This window comes from Maniola hyperantus, chromosome Z (genome assembly GCF_902806685.2).
Source record: "Maniola hyperantus chromosome Z, iAphHyp1.2, whole genome shotgun sequence".
In the NCBI taxonomy this organism is placed as follows: domain Eukaryota; kingdom Metazoa; phylum Arthropoda; class Insecta; order Lepidoptera; family Nymphalidae; genus Maniola; species Maniola hyperantus.
The window spans coordinates 12,818,886-12,841,088 of record NC_048564.1 but is presented as its reverse complement, the minus strand read 5'-3'; the positions used below and the strand labels follow the sequence as shown (position 1 = coordinate 12,841,088).

At 37.1% G+C, this 22,203-nt stretch overlaps 1 protein-coding gene across 2 annotated transcripts; it reads left to right on the top strand.

Annotated features, from left to right (window-relative positions):
- The first annotated feature begins 1,396 nt into the window (after positions 1 to 1,396).
- Positions 1,397 to 18,242, top strand: LOC117995772 (sodium channel protein Nach-like). 2 transcript variants are annotated; one of them, XM_034983765.2, is made up of 13 exons: positions 1,397 to 1,525; positions 3,705 to 3,884; positions 4,701 to 4,797; positions 5,321 to 5,430; positions 6,521 to 6,689; positions 7,059 to 7,210; positions 7,658 to 7,787; positions 8,094 to 8,258; positions 13,763 to 13,874; positions 14,765 to 14,818; positions 15,489 to 15,654; positions 16,849 to 16,955; positions 17,899 to 18,242. In XM_034983765.2, the coding sequence occupies exons 2-13, from the start codon at positions 3,730 to 3,732 to the stop codon at positions 18,183 to 18,185; spliced, it is 1,704 nt and encodes a 567-aa protein (XP_034839656.1). In that variant the 5' UTR covers positions 1,397 to 1,525; positions 3,705 to 3,729; the 3' UTR covers positions 18,186 to 18,242. The 2 variants fall into 2 exon arrangements, with proteins under 2 accessions (XP_034839656.1, XP_069365218.1); XM_069509117.1 differs by having other exon boundaries at positions 1,397 to 1,529.
- The last annotated feature ends 3,961 nt before the right edge of the window (positions 18,243 to 22,203 follow it).

Below are 22,203 nucleotides of genomic sequence, written 5' to 3'. Positions count from 1 at the left end.
TAAAAAACATGTTTTTCATGGTTCCATAGCAAAATGCTGATCACATTTTGTTTTACATAGACCTAACTCACTTCGATTTATATAGATAAATCACCTAAATCTTTGTTAAAATATCGAATCAACATATCTGAATGTGTAGTATTTATGTAGCGAAATTATTATTCAGACCAAAAACTATTAAGTAATTATACTGACCTGACAATATGAGCTCAAAAAGTTGTGTGCGATTAATGTAATAAATAATATTATTTTTTATAATCCATTTTGTATCATATTCTTTAAAAAAGTTAGTTCATAACACGTCTTGTAGATAAAACTGTAAAGTGTAAAGTTATGTTTACCATAGAATAATGAATAAAGAGGTGCCACAATATGACATATCTTGTTTTTTCCCCCAAAATGCACCACTGGTGGGATGATTTTGCTTGGCTTTGCTTTTGTAATTAAAAAGTCGTGCGCCATGTACATTGATCAATGGTCTACTCCTGGAGCATTCCGATATATTTCGATGGTGTAAAACCACTCTTTGGGCGGTTACACACTCATCAGATCAGAGTCCGTGAAAATACGTTCCGAAGAATACACAGAACTATTTGTATGGTAACTTATGACATATGACGAAGATATTTTTGATATCCGTATTTTCACGGATTCGGATCGGATGAGTGCGTGATCGCTCTTAGGGCGGTTATGCACTCATCCGATCAGAGTCCATGAAAATACGTTCCGAAGTTGTCATCCATACTAATATAAATTGCGAAAGTGTGTCTGTCTGTCTGTCTGTCTGCTAGCTTTTCGCGGTCCATCCGTTCAACCGATTTTGATGAAATTTGGTACAGAGATAGCTTGCATCACGGGGAAGGACAGACGCTATCCCGGAAAATCAAAAAGTTCCTACGGGATTTTAAAACACCTAAACCTGTTGACCTTGAAGCGTCATTTGACTATCTGATAACTGATCCTTTTATCATCATCATGATCGACCCATCACCGGCTCACTACAGAGTACGTGTCTCCTCAGAGTGAGAAGAGTTTTAGTTGTGCGGATTGGTAGATTTCACTGTTTACAAACCTTTGCGAACATTATGGAGAACTCTCAGGCATGCAGGTTTGCTCACGATATTTTCTTTCACCGTTAAAGCAAGTGATATTAAAACGCACATAACTCCGAAAAGTTAGAGGTTTGTGCCCGGGATCGATCCCCTGACCTCCGACTAGAAGGCGGACGTCCTAACCACTAGGCTATCACAGCTTGCGTGAGCTTAAATCATTATAAATTAATTATTATTTTTCATGCTTGGGGAACTTAATCCTTTCCACTTACCCTTTGCGTGAGCTTAAATCATTATAAATTAATTATTATTTTTCATGCTTTGGGAATTTAATAATAATTATTATTTATAGGATGGTTTGTTGAAATTGACGCTAGTTAATATATCGGCAAGCACGAGGAGGAGGAAGGAGGATGACCGATAATTATTATTATCAACCCTTAGTCGTATCATCAGAATACAGTAATTAAACAGTAGGTACTTTAATCAATCTTTTTAGAGTGTTTCTAAAGGTACATCCGTACCGTACATATTATAAAAAACAAAAAAAACCTTTTTTAATTTTTAGCCTTTGTAGCGCAAGTTGATATTGCTATATTTTTTCTAGCAGGCGCTTCCACTATAATAATATTAATAAGTCTCATGGAACGGTATAGGTACATAATTATAACACCTACTTCCTTGTGGTCCTACTACTGATATTTCTAAATAAACTATAAGTACGCGACAGGTCGAGATGGCAATCGGGGTGGCCGCCCTGCATACTCGTACAGCCCCCGCGGTTAGGGAAGTGCGTATGACGTGCGATTGTGCGGGGCATCCCCCCGCCTCATACCCTGATTGCCATCTCAATCTGTCGCGGACTATAGGTATATCTATGTAAAATAGTATAGGCAAAGTATCTATGGAGTTAATTGAACTATTAGATTTTAATTGCAGGGTCGTTCTAAGTGCCACCTATTTTACCCGTTCCTGACGTATCAGCTATTCGATCTAGCGGTACTTAGCGTCGTATGAAATATGGGGTTGTTACCTACTGGCCGGAGCTATCCAGGGTTGACTCTAATAAATATCTTTTGTTTGAAGGAATTAATTATATCAGCTATCACCCTGTTAAATGCTTACTTTAGGTACCTACGGGCTACGTACTCCCTTCAGAAGCAATTTCTTGCAAATATACTGTCTTAGACTGAGGGCACACGATGCTTTTCCGGTGCGTTGTGGCCCCGCACCGTTGTGGATTTGAGTATTGGGTCATGGGTGCCACACGGGCACTGTTGCCGCTCCGGCAACATGTAGACTCTCTGGTCCCAAGTCCGTTTTGCGTGAGGTGCGTTCCGACGTCGTAACGCATCGTGTGGCATGGTACAGCGATTTCTGTCTAGGATGATGCAGCGGCACCGCTCAGGCGCCGCACCGCCAACGCAACGCATCGTATGCCATTATTCTTATATGTGATGAATGATTATAGCCTAGTAGTTGAGTTAGTTATCCTTGCTTAAAAAACCGGCCAAGTGCGAGTCAGGCTCGCGCAATGGGGGTTCCGTACTACAGTCGTATTTTTTCGTCATTTTGCACGATAATTCAAAAACTATGATGCATAAAAATCTGTTTTAGAATGCACAGGTGAAGACCTTTCATATGATACCCCACTTGATATAGTCACTCACTTCGAAAGTTGAAAATACTAATTATTAGTTCATGACCACAATTTAATTTTTTTTGTGTGATATAACCCTAAATTCACGGTTTTCAGATTTTTCCCCAAATGTCAGCTATAAGATTTACCTACCTGCCAAATTTCATGATTCTAGGTCAACGGGAAGTACCCTGTAGATTTCTTGACAGACAGACAGACAGACAACAAAGTGATCCTATAAGGGTTCCGTTTTTCCTTTTGAGGTACGGAACCCTAAAAACTGATTCAACTCCAAAGCTGACCCTTTCAGATATTGTATAACGTTCTTATTGTTCTCTTGGGCGGTGCTGGCTACATAGTCGAAGTTTGCTAACATTTTTATGTTGGCCGTTCTTTATTGTTTGCCAGTTTTGATTTCAGTCCGGGTGGTAACCCTAAAAAAAATACTACCTACTGTTAATTCTAAATAAGTACTCGTATTCAATACTTAGTTTAGATTTTTCGTGCGTTCCAGTTACACTGTAGACGCAAGTAATATTGCTTGGTGTGTTAAGATTCGTTACGCGACATTATAGTATCAGATTATTATCAGTTATCAGAGTCAATACCATATAGCACATAATATAGAACCAAATCATATACAGGGCTGCCAACTTTTTATCCAATACATAAAGTATTTACATAGGTACTAGTGCAGTGCGGTCGGAGAAGGAATTTAAACACCTAGCTATTTTATTTTATTAACATTTTACTTATATAAAAAAAATCTTAGTGTTTCTAGTGCAATTTATAACTAGAATTATTTTTGAAAGCTTCGTAAGCCTCACCACATTAATAATTAAAATAAATAAGGATAAATCATATTTATCAGCGCCAATGACAACAGTATTGTGTATATTTTATTGTAACTGTAAATTGTATTATAGAGCAAAATATATAATAATAGGTACTGATAGGCAACCCTACCGGACAATAATGTATGCAGCTTGAATTAAAACCCTCGTTATATCTAGTTCCAGATATCAAGGAGAACTCAAAATGAGATCTAATCTAAAAAAAAGTAAGCCCGTCGTTCAGTCACCGCGGTTGACGCGTATTGACTTCTGCGCTCTAAAGTTCAAAGAGTTTTGCAAGAGGACCGATCTTCATGGGTTTAAGTATATCACTATGGAGGGGCTGAGTGTGGCTGAAAGGTTTGTATGTAGTTCAGTAGCCGCCAAGAAATATTGTACGTCGACCTTTGGAATGGCAGTGGACATCTATCGGTTGATGATGATGATGATAACCTTTGGAATAAGATTTCGGCATTATAGAGCGTTGTCTCTGTCACTCATACTATGTATCGTTTCGTCGGTCTCAACGACAGAGACAACGCTCTATGAAACCACTGTTTTTTTTTAAAGATCGATGTAAGTATAATATTTTCTGCCGGGTACCGTGTTTTGCTTAACTAGTGGAACTAAAACCTCGCGGCAAATGAGTAGGTAGGTACCGTTATGCACCCTCGAAATTCCACGATTCCACGGATACGTACGAAGTGATTTGCCTCCTCGTTTCTAATTAAAACAGCTAGTATAAGGAACGCCAGCGAGCCAGCAAGTGCCAGACTTTCGTTATTTTATAAAAGTTGAAACTTTCTCTGCGAATTGTCCCCAAAACTGGTAATAAAGGTGTCTCTGCTAGACACCCTTAAAGTTTAAAAGTTCAAGGGTGTCTGGCAGGGGTTGCCACGATAATAATTGTCTGGCAATGCATGACGTGATATCTAATACTTTTCTGAAGAAAATATAAACAAAATTAGACTTCATACCTACTTTGACGTAAGATTTTTACACCTTTATAACCTGTTATCTCCCAAAGCCACCATGATCCAAACAGACATCCAAACAAACGTTCTTCCTAGTGTTGGGGACAATACGCATATAAACTTTCAGCTTTCATAAAAAAAACGAAGGTCTGGCACGCGCTGGTTCTCTCTCTATCATTGTAGTGTTGTGTTATTTCACCAGGAGTGTGTGGGCGGTCACCGTTGTCATCAGTATCATTTGCGCCATTTTCCTCGTTGTCACAGCGTACAGGTGGTACGCCAGGAATCCTATAGTGACTGTGAGTATAATATACTGATATAACTATATTCTATCCACGGAATCGGGGCTCTTAGTATAGCGCTCTCTCGGTTACGTAATCCCATACAAATGATACAGACAAAAATCTCAGTGGGCGTTAACCATTTCGAGTCATCAACCAATCACAAACGAAACTACTTAGGTATGTTTTCGAATTTTTGAATTTCGATAGATTTTTGAAAACATTTTAAAATTGAATTTCAAACGTTTTTTTTTGAAAACTTGTTTGTAATTGGTTGAAGCCTCAAAATGGATTACGCACACTGAGATTTTTGTCTCTTTAATTTGTGTGGGATTACGTAACAGAGAGTGCTATACTAACTTCTCTACGTGGATAGAGTATAATTATCTACCTTATTAACTCTTTACAATGAAATCTCTTTGGATTTCATTGTAAAGAGTTAATAAGTTTAAAAAAAATTTTGTTGTTAAAATGTTTTATACATATTTTTTTAAATATTTTATAGGTCGTCATAGTTAGTACTACCTCTATATTTTTATAGGTGGTAGAGACAACTCAAGGCGTCATTTGGGATATTCCTTTTCCAGCGGTTACAATATGTGATCTGAACATTGTATCCCGAAAAGCTGCTCGAAGTTTCACCCAAGAATTGTTAGTATTAGTTACACATTTATCCGAGATTTGAGTGCTTACCGATTACCATAAAAAAGAAAAAAAGTCAATACTAATCTTTAAAGATTAAGCGCCGCAATTTAAGTTGCGGCAGTTTGCCTTTATTTGGCTCAAATGAATCTACATTTCATGCTCTACAATGTAGAGCATGATATTTTTCGCGTTTTTTTGTGGTAGCATATTATCAGCAATCATCAGTACTATCACCTGTCTTCGTTTTTGCTATCGTTTTGCGTTCTGGTTACACCTTGTATATGTAAATCATCCACGCTAATATTAGTAGTATAATTATTTATAAGTTGATCCACCTCAGCTTAGAGCTTCGCTCGGGTTGAATTTCTTAGAACCTACCTTCTAGTAGAGTTTCTAACGTACCCTTAGTGTTTAAGAAATACATTGCATTTGAATTTTGAAGACAAACATAGGCATCCTTTTAGAATTGGAAATACAGTAAATTTGATAAAATAGTTTTCACCGTGACATGTTTCAAATAACTTGTACGCGCGCATTTAGTGTGATGTTCCGATCCTACCGTGCAGTTGCTATCGCTGATTGTATTTTTACGGTCGGCTCACACAGAGCAGCAAAATACTAGAGCAATTTTCAATGATAAATTGATAATGAACTAAATTGCAACTAAAGTAGAGTTTGAAATAGCGGGCAAGATAATGCTTTGGGGATTATCTCTTGCTCGCTTTTGGAAATTTATTTTAGTTGAGATTTAGTTCATTATACCTAGACTATAATATTATTTTATCAACAAAAACTGTCCGAGCATATTGCTGCGCTGCTTTTAAAATACGAGCTTATAAGAGGCATCTGCGCTCGTGCGAGATTTGAAAAAACGCTCCTCACATTATCGCGCGCGCCCCTTTGTAACTTCGCGCCCCTAGGCATGTGCCTAGTTTGCCTTAGGGATATATAATCCCCGCCTCTGAACGTGACCTACACAAACCCATCGATACTGAAAACCTGCTTCTTTATGCAAGCACCCTTAGCAAGGCAATCTTATACTCCTCTAATTTTAATTTCATAATTTTGTTTGTACTATTGCATTATTTTTTATTAGGATGTCCTTGCCTGATAACGTGACGGCTGATTTCGTGTTCAACACTCTTAAACTAGCACCAGTTTTGCATTTCTTAAACAAAGCCCAGCCTGATCAGAAGAAGGACCTCCAGATACTTCAAGACATTTTGGACCTCAATTCAATAACTATAGAGATGTTATTCAAAAAAGTGAGTATTGATATATAGTTCTCTTTCTTTGGAACTCTACCTATATACGAATTTCGTTCCCACGACTATTTACAGCATTTTAGTCAAGGAAACATTTTGTCTCCTAATCGTACTATGAGCTAATCCATACGCGACTTCAGTTTCGGTTTTTAAAAAGCCCGTGGGAACTCAATGATTTTCAGGGACCAAAAGTAGCCTAAATTATGCCCTTCTCCGGGATGCAAGCTATCTCTGAACCAAATTTCGTTGAAATTGGTTAAATGGATGGGCCGTGACAGCTAGCAGACAGACTTTCGCATTTATAAAATTAGCGTGAAGTATGATAGTGTGATGGGAACTACCCGACTGAAATCAGTTAAATAATTTTAGATTTCACCAGCATCCTTGTGCAGCAACTTGATGGAACGCTGTATGTGGAAAAACACGATATACCGCTGCAACCAAATCTTCCGGCATATATTCGTGGCAGTCAACCTGTGTTGCACGTTCAATTATTATGCGGTGGATGACGTGGATAACGAGTAATGTATATTTTTTAAGTATTGAATTAGAGCTGTGATGATATGATGATGATATTCGGAGGGTCGGGGGTTCGGTTCCGGGCTTAAATTATTAGCAGTTATATGCATTTTAACAAATTAAATATCGATTGCTTTAAGAGCTAGCGCGCACCACGGTGCGGTGAAGTGCAGTGCGTTTTAAAATCCGCAAATCCGCAAAATCCGGTGCGGATTAACTCCGCAGTGCGCGCGCTTCTACATAGTTCTGTAGTTCACAGATTTTGCAGAAAAAGCGTACGTAAATTTACCGTGGTGCACGCCAGCTCTAACATGACGCGGGTGGATTTAAAATGATGATGATGAAAATTATGGAGTAACATGGTAAGCAAAATACGCGTTGAATTGATAATCTTTTCTTTTTTAGGTCTTCTTAGTTGTCAAATCTAAGTTTATTTACTTTTTTTACAGATTAAAAGTATTTCGCTTTCCGACGCCAAGACGCGTAGCTTCATGCGGCTATCAAACGGCTTTGACGATAATTGTCAAAACAGATCCTACGGATTACTACAGTACTAGCTTCGCTTCGCTCGGGTCACTCGTGAGTTCTAAATATAAACGGAACTGTTATTTACTGTTGCAGCTTTATGTATCCATCTATCCAGAAGCTTGATTGCTTCTCCTACTGGACATCACCAGTCGAAATTCCACAGACGCGTATCAAGTGATATGCTTCCTCATTACCTGCTAATTCACAGCTAGGTTATTAATATGTCCGTCCAGCTTCTGTTTTTCCCTCTACTTTAAGGGACAATCAAATCAACAGGCATGTACAGCATCACTTGGCATCAGGTTTGATTGCATCCAAGTGCTAGTCTATAAATTAAAGAATCTTTATCTGTGATAGGTCATCGTTGACAACGCATACAACGTCCCGGACCTGGATTCGCCGATGCGCATGGTCGACCCGTCAGCCGAATTGGTCATCGCCGTGTCAGCGGAGCGGACGTACGCCACACCCGGGATCAAATCTTTTCCCGTCCACGAACGACAGTGCTACTATACTGATGAAGTACGTTTTTAGGGCTTTTTAGGGTTCCGTACCCGTAGGGTGCCAACGGGACCGTATTACTGAGAGTTCCGAGAAGTAACCGCCAATTTAAAAAAAAGAAATAAGGTGTTATTTCTTGTACGATGGTGTATGGAACCCCGGAAAATCAAAGAGTTCCCACAAGATTTTTTAAAACCATTAAATCTTATGGGAACTCTTTGATTTTCCGGGATAAAAGTAGCCTATGCCACTCTCCAGGTCTTTATGCAAAAAACCGGCCAAGTGCGAGTCAGGCTCGCGCAATGAGGGTTCCGTACTACAGTCGTATTTTTTGACTTTTTGCAAGATAATTCAAAAACAATGATGCATAAAAATAAATAAAAATCTGTTTTAGAATGTACAGGTAAATACCTTTCATATGATACCCCACTTGATATAGTTATCTCACTTCGAAAGTTGAAAATACTAATTATTAGTTCATGACTACATGTATTATCAGACTACCTCCGTGACCGTCAGCAATTCGTTCGATATGGCATATATGAGTCTAAACCATATCATACGCGATCCGGTGTAAGCCAGGGCTCTATCTTAGGACCTCTATTCTTCCTAATCATGATAAACGATCTTCCAGAATCTATAAAATATGCAAAATGCTTGCTATATGCAGATGACCTAAAACTTATATTCGAAATTACTTCTATCGAAGATTGTCTCAAGTTGCAATGCGATCTTACAGCTATATATCACTGGAGTAAAGCGAACAAAATGGAGTTCAATCGTGACAAATGTTCAGTTATGACCTTTGGTAAAGTTCGGTATCCTTTGATACATGAATATAAAATGGATGGAATCCCTATTCCCAGAGTACAGAACATGAAAGACCTAGGTGTAATTTTTGATAAAAAATTGACCTTCCATGACCATATTAACACCGTAGCAGCTGACTCATTTCGAAGATTAGGATTTGTACTACGCAACTCTCGGGAGTTCCATAGTCCTTTGGTAATACGATTACTATATTACGCCTTAGTCCGAAGCAAGCTCGAAACAAGCACCTGTGTCTGGCATCCGTACGAGGCAAAGTACGGGCTTATATTAGAAAAAGTACAAAAGGCCTTCCTAAGATACCTGTATAAACGTTGCTATGGATATTATCCTTTCCTATACCCAACCAAATTTCTGTTAGGTTGCTTAGGTTTCAACTCCCTGGAGGTCAGACGCATTTGCGACCAACTCAAAATTATGTGTCAAATTTTGCGAGGAGATGTTAATGCTCCAGAACTTCATAACCAACTGTGTCGCATACGTGTCCCTGAATCCAACAGTAATCTTCGTCCACGAAAAAATAAACTTTTCGTGGTCCCACATCATCGCACTGTTGCTAGATCTATGTCACCTATACCCCGTTCATTAGCATCATTCAACGCGCTTTTGGACAATAATGCTCAATGGGACCCATTTAATGATGGGTCTATAATACTGGTTCGGGAGTTACTGAAGTACGCTGAGAGCATTGCATGAATATGTCATTCAATGTTCTCAGCGTACATATTCAAAATTCTTTGATCTTTTATCGTTTTGTATTTTATGTCTTTTTTCTTGTACCTTTATTTGTATTTAAATTTATTATTAATCATCTAGTTAGTGTAAGTGGCACTGCCGTTCTAATTAGATATAAAATAAATAAAATAAAATAAAAATAAATAAAATGACCACATTTTTTTTTTTGTGTGATCTAACCCTAAATTCACGGTTTTCAGATTTTTCCCCAAATGTCAGATATAAGTTGTACCTACCTGCCAAATTTCATGATTCTAGGTCAACGGTAAGTACCCTGTAGGTTTCTTGACAGACAGACGGACAGACAGACAGACAACAAAGTGATCCTATAAGGGTTCGGTTTTTCCTTTTGAGGTACGGAACCTTAAAAATCATGTCAATCCGTTGCACCGTTGCGACGTGATTGAAGGACAAACCGACAAACCAACAAACAAACACACTTTCGCATTTATAATAAGGTATTGATTTAACCTAGCCCTTGATTGCGATCTCAAAACTATTATTTTCTTATAGGTAACTAAAGAATCTTTATTTTATCTTTGCGACTTGAAATTCATCAAACAAATCGATCGGACAGATCTAAGATGTAAGATAGCAATGACGTAAATTGTTCTGATGTTCTTATTATACCTAACTTAATTTTTATCACCTTTTCGTAGATATAGGTAAATAGTTCTTAAACACACTTCACGGTGCATGGGATTGTTAAAAACTGCTATACCCCTTCCGTTAGCCATCTTAGACTGCATCGCCACGCCACTTACCACCAGGTGAGATTGCAGTCAAGGGCTAAATTATATCTGAATAAATAAATAAAAATGTAACAGGGGCTTATGTAGGTATTTTGTATTGAAAATTAATCGTCTTAAATGATCGTGAATACTTTAAAGTTTAGACAACAAATTATACCTAGACAAAATTTCTAATAATTAAAGATACTTACCTAAAGAAGTTGAAATATAGAGAATTTAAAGACCTTTTTATTAGTTACAAATTAAATAAATCACCTTTCTAAAGAAAATGAACTCAATTGAACAAAAAGTGTTCCCATACGCAGCATTTTCTTATTATAAGCTTATTACAATAGATAGTATCAAAACACCCGATACGATTATTATAATTAGGTATATCTGATAAATAAAGCAAATACCTTAAGAAACCTTGATATGCTTGAAATTCAATTCTCAAATTGAATTTCAAACTACTATACATTTACTAGAGCAGCCTACACATTATAAAGAGAAATTTCAACCAATTACTTAAAAGTTTCACGTTTTGCCAAATAATATTTTAAAATAATAAGCATCTTGGTTTGCCAAATTTCGGATAAAAACAGATTAATTGTAGAATTTGATAGCGGGAAGAAAAAAATATTTTACTTTTAATTTAATGTTAATTAGTAATTACATTTTCTAATTCAGAGGAATGGATACTGTATTTACAATTTTATGTTGTTTTATTTTATTTTTAATTTAGATCAAAATAGATTTAAGACCAAATTGTACCCATCAATATAAATGACAAGATATAGTCAAGCGAACAAAATTTTTCACGGCTTAGGAACCAAATAAAAAAGAAGAAAAATAAGTCTAAGTATTTTTCTATATCCAATCGACTAAAACCACGCTGGGTATAAACCCATGGAAGTAGGAAATATTTAATCCCTAGCACAATTACGGTAAACCGTAGTTTCAACGTGACAGTTGACAAATCGAGCAAATATGGCGAATATCACAAAATTAACGTATTATACTTATATAATATGTAAATTATGCAACATAAAGTCCAAGGACTTTGCTAGTACTTGTAGGTTGTACATTGTAGATAAATACAATTTAATGAACCTTCCTATCTTGCGTAAATTCTACCAACGACACTAATATTTTGCAAAGATTGGAATTTAATAATCTCTAATCTAATCAAGGCTGTACTATCATACGATTAGGTAAAGATTTCCCCCGATTTCTCCACAACTTCTTATTACGGTGCCTCTTCGAGCCACTTATTTTTTTTTGTTTAAAGCCTGTGTCCCAATGCTAGGAAAAGGCTTCAGTTTAAATCCTCCATCCGTCCCTGTCTATTGATTCGGTCAGTTAATAAATATCACTTAATAAAACACTTTAAAAACTTTATTGCACACAAATAACAGCAATAATTTCACTGATAATAACTAAGTAGCTGATGCCAGCGTCTGAAAAATCCTGTGGGAACTCTTTGATTTTCCGAAATGAAAAGTAGCCAGTGGCGTGCACAGGAGTTCAAGCCAGGGTATGCATTTAGGTATGAACTTATTTTATGGCAGGTTATAATGAAAAATAAGCATTGATTTATTACAATGAGGGTAAGCAGTGCGTTTATGCTTCTATGAGCTGCACGCCACTGAAAGTAGCCCATGTCTATTTCCATTTAACTATATCTATGCAAAAATCACGTGAATCTGTTGCCCCGTTGCGACGTGACTGAAAGACAAACCAACCAACAAACAAACACACTTTCACATTTATAGCATGGGAAGTAATCATTGACATATATATTACTTCGTAAGGACAGGGCCATTGAACAAGCAAAATGGCACCGACTCATTGGTCCTAAAATGTTTATTTAGCACCAATGCAACCTCAGTGACGTTTAGATTTCAAACGGGTCGTTCATTAGTATCTAAGAGGTGGCGCTGATTTATTTGGTTCCAAAACCGTGAAAAATTTTGTTCGCTTTGGCATATCTTGTCATTTATATCGATGGAAGTAATAGTGATTATTTTGTTTATCATATCCGCCATATTGGATTTGTCAAAACGTCGTATTTCCTAACTAAGAACGCAAAGTCAAAGCCAACGTAAAATCGACTGAATACTTAGTTTGATAACTGCGAAGGAGCAGATGAACCAATATACAAATAAACCCATTTAAATAACTGCCAAACCTCTTGTCTCATGTTGTGGATCAGTAACATTAAATAATAGGTAGGTTTGAAGAATTTAGATTAGGTATTTGGCACTCGTGCGTCAATTCACTCTTTCTATCATGATGTATCTTGGGTAATGGGCATTGACGCAAAATGTGCGAAGATACGACGTTATCTAGAAACGGTAGTCGTAATATATTGAGAAATAATCAAATTATCTAGTTTTTATGCTAATAATCTTTCTTCTTAATATACATAATTCTTCTGTACGTGTGTTTGTTACCTTACTCCTCTTAAGCGGCTGGACCGCTTTGCATGTAATTTTGTGTGTGTATTTCGAGGGATTCTTGGATGGTTTGAAAATACAATACTGCCTAGCTAGAGCGAAGGCGTACCTACATGAGGAGAGAAGTCGGAGCGACATGGAGGAGCTAGGAGAGTGGAGATGGGAAGAGATGTGGAAGGTGGGAAGAGGTGGGGAAGGTTAGGGGAGACGAGGAAGGTCGAGGGGAGGTGGGAAGAGATGTTACCGGTTATATTATTAGTAACAATGCCTTACTTTTAGTAAATGTAATAAAGCAATACTAAATGTATTTGCGAAAATCTAAAGATAGGTTAAAACTTAATAAAATATATTCATGTGCCTGATTAAAAATAAATAATAAATGTTGAATTTCAAATATCATATTTGATAGCTGCTTTTCCGGGCAGGACAACGTCTGCCAGATCCGCTAGTGGATAATTTAATGCTAAATAGCTATTTGTCAAAGCTTTTATCGCGTTAAACGCGTTTTGATGTGGGAGTAAGATTAACTTTGCCAAGGTTGAAAAAAATTAAAGAATATTTATTTTTCTGTCAGTTACAGTGGAACAACTGAATCAGTTAGAAATTGTGTTACAGCTATTCTCCAGTTTAAGAAGTTACAGTAACACAAAAATAAAATCGCTGTAAAAGTAGCCACGATTACTTTCATATTCATTATTTTTAATTTTAATTTTAATTCCAGCTGGTGATTCGTTGTTTCGCTGATAATGGTACCTATATTGCTTGATTTCAGATGAAAATACCCAATTTTAATCAGTACTCGTTCCACAATTGCATGGCTGTGCGAAAGGCACAGATACTGAAAAATGTATGCAACTGCGTACCATTTTTCTTCCCAAACAAAGGTAAATAATAAAGCTTATTCGGTAATTTGAGCTATATATCCCATACCTGCCTTAAAAAATATGCATTACTAGAGGAGGCCCGCGACTTCATCCGCGTGTATTTAGGTTTTCAAAATCCCGTGGGAACTCTTTGATTTTCCGGGATTAAAAGTAGCCTATGTCCTTCCCCGGGATGCAAGCTATCTCTGTACCAAATTTCGTCAAAATTGGTTGAACGGATGGGCCGTGAAAGGCTAGCAGACAGACAGACAGACAGACGGACAGACACACTTTCGCATTTATAATATTAGTATGGATTATAATCTGGCACTGTACTACAGAACCGATGGTAGAGTCCCAGACAGAGGTAGCAGAAGAAAGAGCAAGCCCGCACTGCGTATTTTCAACGCGCGATTTTTCCTGCAGAATTATGTCACATAATACCTATAAATTTAACGTGAAATACACGCACTCGCGGATAAAAAGCTTGAACATTGTATGAAGTATACACTTTCCATGACACAGAATTCTGCGGTCCTGCGGTTGGACCTACGGAATCACGCGATAAAATTTCGCAGTGCGAGCTTGCTATCATAATGTCCTACATGAAATAAGTAAATTCTGAATTTTAGGAAAAATGTAAAATCATGGTAATATCTGATGACAACTTCGGCACAAAATATAAATGAACTTTAAATATCTACGTATTATACATACTTCAAATTTTAATAGATGTACATAGGTACATCTATTAAAATTTGCGAAAGTATTGTAATGTATATCGCATCCTGCTGGTTTCGCAATTTTTGATATTAATTAGGTAATTAAAATAATTTAGCCTTGAAGTGTAGGTGAAAAATTATGAATATATGTACCTACTTACTTTTGTATCTTAATCTATTGTATTTCAGATCGTAATAGAGTCTGTAACTTTAATGACATCGACTGCCTGGAAATTGCGATGAGTACGTAATGCCTTTTTTTCCAAAAAAACACTCGGACTTGAGTTGAACTCGCACACGAAGGGTTCCGTACCATCGTACCTACAAGATATACGTATTTAACACTTTTATGTAGAACCCTGCAAGTTAATGTAATGTTTTTTTGTGAACATCCATACCAATATTTTTTTTGTGATGCTACCACAAATACACGGTTATTGAATTTTTCCCTTTACTTGTGTTACAAGATCTTCCTACCTGCCAAATTTCATGATTCTAGGTCAACGGGAACTGCCCTATAGGTTTTCTTGATAGACACGATGGACGACAGACAGACATACAGACAATAAATGATCCTATAAGAGTCCCTTTTTTCCTTGTGAGGTACGGGACCCTAAAAATAATAACTTATATCGTAATAACTAGATAATAAATAAAATAAATTATTATAAAATAAATACATACAAATAAAATTGAATTGAATTGACTTTGCCCGCCTGTATTTTGGATTTTAAAAATCCTTTGGGAACTCTTTGATTTCCCGGGATAAAAAGTAGCCTATGGCAATCACCAAACCAACAAACAAACACACTTCTATAATAAGGGTAATGATTACAGGCTTGAGAGCTGTATGTTGATTTATTACCCCAGCTAGTCATTTTTTTTACATATTAAATAGGCAGTCCAATTTCAGATATGTCCAGTTTTAATGAATCCGCTGTTAGTGAAGATACTCAAAGTGACGAGAAACCAGAAAAGTTGATGGAATGCTTGCCAGAATGCGAGTATTTTGCCTACCCGCTACAAGTAGCTATAGGTACAGTATCCGATCGTGTGCCTCTCACCGGAATTGAGTTTTAGTAAGTATTTTTGTAGTCTTCGAATAGTGCGTGTTGCCAGTAATGACATATGGATCCGAGACATGGTCGCTAACTATGGGCCTCATAAGAAAGCTCAGAGTCACTCAGCGGGCGCTGGAGATAGCTATGCTTGGAGTTTCTCTACGTGATCAAATCAGAAATGAGATCTGTAGGAGAACTAGAGTAACCGACATAGCTCAACGGGTTGCAAGTGGCAATGGGCAGGGCATATAGTTCGTAAAACCGATAGACGTTGGGGTCCCAAGGTGCTGGAATGGCGACCTCGCACCGGAAGACGCAGTGTTTGGAAATTATAATATTAAAATTTCTTTTGGCTGGTCCACTCCACACACTGGCAAAGACGCCAAGCGTGGAGTGTTGGTTTAATGTCGCTTGTGTTAATGTTGGTTTACTAAGTTAAAACAAAATAATGTAGGTAGATATTAGTTATAAAAATTAAGCCAGTCAATTCTGCATAATCATCATCATAGCCTCAATACATCGCCAGCCCACCTCTGCATGGGTCTCCTCCTAGAATGAGAAGCGCATTTATAATATTCCTATGATTCATTTTAGACGAACTATGTAATAGCTAATACTATGTTAAAACGATTTTTAATGACAGACAATCACGACTAGACTCATTTGATGGTACTCGCATTTCTACAAAATGTATTTATTCATTAATTTAGTGATAAAAATGGGCTGTGAAAAAATTACTATACTAAGTACTTATTAGTTTTCTTTTTCACTTCTTTACAGCAAAAATTCAGAATGTGCGAAGTTGGAGCTCATGCAAAACTAAATAGAACTAAACTAACAAACATAACACCTTAACGTACTCAGCTTTAAATAAAATGTTTTGATCAACGCTGGCTTTTTGAAAGCGTTTTGTAATTCCATCGAAATTAGTAACTGACTTTTCCACTTGTGCGATTGAGTTGAAATTTAAAAAATGCAATATTATATAAACGATATTTTATACTTAGTTTGAACACTTTCCTTAACGGTTGGCAAATATCTTCGACATTTTTTCCGCGCAGAATCGTAAAATTCCGCTAGATAATAATAATTATCGTCCCTGGTCTGTAAATTATTGTACTGTACTGTTTATTCAACCGATTGGCTGTAAAACTAGGCACAATCTTGACTAACGTTGCAAGTATGATAATTTTAACCGGTTATTTCTTTCAGCAAAGACGTAGACCTGAAGAATCGTTCAGTGGTGAACGTTTTCTTCAATGATCTGGTCGCGACTAGGTATCGTCGTGACGCCTACCTTAACTGGCAGAATGTATTAGGTGAGAGGCATTTTTATACATGGTCCGCGTAATATCAGTTTCAGCCCTTCCGTCCGTCCGTCTGTCTGTCTACGGGCTGTATCTCGTGAACAGTACTAGGTAAAAAATTGAAATTTTCATAGAGCGTGTATTTCTGTTGTCGCTAAAACAACAAATAATAAAAATTACAAAATGGCCGCTCTGAAACTTAAGAAAAATTTAAAAGTATTATTTTCTGAACAATGATACGGAACCGTTCGTCGAACGAGTCCGATCGCACTTACCGATTTTCAATGTTTTTAACGCGCGTTAATCTATGTGAACTAATGATTTCGTAATCAGTTTAGGTAAGACCCACTACGCACGGTCGACTACTCACCCGGCAACTCAGTCGACGACGACCGTTATGGCGGTTACGCACTCATCCGATCCGAGTCCGAGAAAATACGTTCCTTTTTGTTTTGTATGGTAGGTAGCTTATCCATACTTAATATTATAAATGCGAAAGTATGTCTGTCTGTCTGTCTGTCTGCTAGCTTTTCACGGCCCAACCGTTCAACCGATTTTGATGAAATTTGGTACAGAGTTAGCTTATATCCCGGGGAAGGACATAGGCTACTTTTTATGCCCGAAAATTAAAGAGTTCCTTTGGCATTTTAAAAACCTAATTCCACGCGGACGAAGTCGTGGGCATCATCTAGTGACATATGTCGTAGATAATCGCTGGTATTCTCACGGATGACGGAAGTGCAGTGCGTAATCGCCGTTAGAATCTGTAATTTATATGGAAGTCGCCCTGTGTATCAAACTGTGTGTCAAAGTTGCGGCAACTGGGTGAGTATACACACAGCAACTTCCATATAATTTAAGGATTCCAACGGTCGCCGTTGACCAAGTTGCCGGGCGACTTGACCGACCGTGAGTAACGGGTTTAAGTTTGTAAACTGAATTTGTATTGTTTCAGCTGCATTCGGAGGGCTGCTTAGTTTGATGTTGGGTTTCACAGTGGTTTCGGTGTTTGATTTCATTTTATTCTTCACCTTGCAAGTTCTTTATGATTCAGTTATAAGGTTCTTTAAAAGCGACGACTTGCACCAAACCAAGACGACTCAAGATTACTTTATAAATGTTGAAGAGTATAAAAAATATGGAAGGGTCAAACCTGCTAAGTTTACAACACCTAAGTTAAAAAACTACAAGGATTTGGAAAGAAAGCAAGCAGATTTGTTATATCAAAGAATTAGGTACTAGGTAACCTGATTCAATTTAGGTACTTTAGTGCAATTATCGATGTATGGTACCTACTAATAATAATATGTATATTTAAAAATAAAATGTATTTGATGATGATAATAAATGTTTGATTTACCTGCCTAGCTATTTTACTGAAATGATGATAATTGTTAACTAAACTTAAAAAATAATGTCCTAATTAAAATAATTATTATGTACAGTGTAAACTACATTACATTGCCGGCTCGCTATTGAGAAATGTAGGGCGATTGTCTAAAACCTGCATCAATCATTATTACAATCTCATTTGTTCTGATTGGCTGAATTTGTGCGATTCTTGTTGCAACAATGCATTGTGGCCAATAGTGAGCGAGCATTAACCAATCAGAGATGATTGCGATCGTGACATTGTAGCTGTCAAACAACCGCGGTAGGCCACCGGGTTTTCTCTCAGAATGAGGACGGTTTGAAAGCTCTATGGTTTGCCCATAGCCTACCGCTTGCAAAGTGTGAATTGGCAGATTTCGCACACCTTTGAAACATTATGCAGATCTCTCAGGCCTCCAGGACTCCTATAATAGCTTCAAAAAGTTAGAGGAGCGAGCCCGGGATCGAATGCCTGCCGCTGTGAATAGCAGGTCGACGTCTAAACCACTAGGCTGTCACCGCTCTCACAATTAGGTATTTGACTACATCAAAAATAAATTATTTCTCAGTGATTATTAAATAGAGGGTCTTCCAAAATACGTAGAATCCACTTTTTGCTAGCGTTCTGGTTACACCCTGTATGAATGAAACGCATGCAAATATTTGCTTATGCCTTTTATGGTCTATAAACTGAGTTATAATAATTTATTTCTTTTCTAGATCGTTAGTAAAATGTTATCTCCATGAGTCGGTCATATCAGTATATTGTGATAAGTGCATGATTGATTTGGTTGGACTAATTGGTCTGCAAAATTGAGACAAAGAACCAAAATTTGACACCATTCGCGAATTCATTAAAACGGCTGCAAGGAGATTAGTAAGCCGATTGATACCATGCCCCCGCCCAGACAGAAGTTTTGCCGGTATATAAGTATTTAGATACACATATATTATGGAACCTGCAATTGTAAATAACTACATACTTAAATAAATAAATAATTTATAATAATAAGAAAAAAAAATACTAAATGTAATAATATAATGTTAATAATAAGATTAAATTAAAAAACTAAGTATTCAAAATGTATATGCATGGTAAGGAATAATAAAAGCTTTTTTATTTATTTATTTATTTATATTATGAAAAGATCTTTCTTAGCAATCTTGTCCTAGCGCATCTACCACTTGGGATTGGGAATCTAAGTTAAGGCCCCAAGCATAGGACGCGCTGGACTAGACATTAGCTGCCTTTACACACACGCTCTTTACGCGTGAATCGGCATTCGTGCAGAGAAGAGCGCGCTGAAATAGCGGTAATAGATTAAAGTGGTTAATACATCGGCTTCCTATTCGGGCGTATGGAGGTTCGATTCCGTGCACGCTCCTCTTACTTTTTTGGAGCTGTGTGCGTTTTAAGAAATTAAAATATATACTTATTGGTTTAATAGTGAAAAAAAATATCGTGAGTAAACCTGCTTGCCTGAAAGATCTTCAAAATGTTTTCAAAAGTGTGTGAAGTCTGCCAGCGTGGCGGACTGTGGCTAAAACCCTTTTCATTCTTAGAGAGCTGTGCTCATTAGTGAGCCGGCGATGCGTTGACGCCGATGATAATGATGCGTAACCTGAAAAAGGTCTTCATCATCATAATGATCAACCCATCACCGGCTCACTAGCGAGTGATATTTAATTAATTAAAACGCACATAATTACGAAAAGTTAGAGGTGCGTGGCCGGGATCGAACCCTCGACCTCCGATTAGAAGGCGGACGTCCTAACCACTAGGCTATCACAGCTTCTACTACTACGCTTCTACTACTATGCTTGGGTACTATTTATTCAAATTATCGATTCGTATTTATCCGTCACATCAGACGAGTCACAGAGAGCCGCTGGATTCAGGCGGCGCAAGACCGTGGCGCTTGGAAGTCCCTACAAGACACCTATGTCCAGCAGTGGTCGTCTATCGCTTGATAATGATGATGATGATTTATCTGTCTATCAAGCAACCGGTTCCCGAGAGCGCATCACCACATACCACACAGTCGTTTACCTTCATCCACCCACTTCCCGCTACCAGTGGGTAGGAGGTTGACCACACTTTGCTTGCTAGTATGCGGTCTCCACCCTAGAACAAATCTGTCCCAATGGCCATCGGTACTGCAACAGGCATGGCCTGCCCATTGCCAATTCGTTGAGCTATGCCGGTCACTTGGGTTCTCTTACAGATTTCCTCGTTACGGATGACGTCCCTCAGAGAGACTCTCAACATAGCCCTCTCCATAGCACACTGAGCTACTTTGAACTTGTGGACAAGACATGGTTGGTTTGGTAAATGATTTTTTTATAGATAGGTATATACTTACCTACCTACTACTGCAAAGCTAAAATTATCTTTTACTATCACCTGCGCGAAATAGTATATAAAATTATTATTTATTGATAGATTAGATTGGGAATAGGTTACAGATATATTTTATATTCAATATACCTACTTAGTTAAGAACAGCTGATAACTATTTCTCGGATAATCTAAGTAATTACTGATATTTACCTCTTGATTAAATGATTTTCTTTTCACCAAATACGTACCTACTATTTATATTTATCAGTATGAAAATTATTTAATCTCATATTTGTATTTTCTATTTTTACTAAGTATTCTACATAAATGCTTGTATTTACATAAGAAATAAATATCTATCTATATGTATTAATATTCCCTATTCAGGAGATTGGGGGTTTAACCCCGCGGGCACGCACCTCTAACTTTTTAGGGTAATATACTTTTTAAGTAAATAAATATCACTGTGAATATCACAGTGAAGGAAAATATCCTAAAGAAATTTGCACACCTAAAAAGTTAAAGTTCTTCATAATGTTCTTAAAGATGTGTCAACTGTGAAGCCTGTCAATCCGTACTGGACCATGCGTGGTAGTCTATATGGCCCAAACCCTCCTCATTCTGAGTGGAGACCTGTTCTCAGTAGTGGGCCGGTGATAGGTTGATCATGATGATAACATATGATAAAAATAAATAAAAATCGGTTTTAGAATGTACAAGTATAAGCTCTTTCATAATGATACCCCACTTGGTATAAGTAGTAAACTTACTTTGAAAGTTTGAAAATAACAATATTTGTTAATTTTTTAATTTTTTTCTTGTGATGTAACCACAAATACACGGTTTTTAGATTTTTCCCCTTATGTCGGCTATAAGACCTAACTACCTGCCAAACATGATTCTAGGTCAACGGGAAGTAACCTGTAGGGTTAAGTGGGACTGACAGACAGACAACAAAGTGATCCTATAAGGCTTCCGATTTTCCTTTTGAGGTACGGAACCCTAAAAACAATTAAGTATGTAATAATTACCTACCAATATTTACTCGAGAAAATTGACATCTTCGTCTCATTTATTTCCTTTCCTTGGTTTGTTGCATGTTTGCTGGTTTTGTCATAATGTCAAGATGAAGCCAACGACATAATTATTTTGGCCACGATTAATTAGTTTGGCTATATGAGGGAACATACTGGACGAACTCACTCATACAACTACAATAGGTATGCATTCCATAGTCAGGTAAAAATATAATGGGTATGATTCCGTGCGATTTATAACCATTATTATTTTTACCCGTTTCTCCTAAGACCTTCGTTCTAACAAGTCTGTTTTTATACATAAAAGATATCTCGTTGCGTCGAAGTATAATTTTTGTAAGAGGAGACGTAAAAAATCGTAAAAAATGAGACGAAAGCAAATATCTGGAACATATAATTCACATCTCCACAGCTCCTTTATTTGGATTTTGCATATCAGCATCTAATTTTATTGAAGAGGGTAATAATTTTAGCATTACCAAACCTACTTTTTCAACTGTTAAGGAATTCT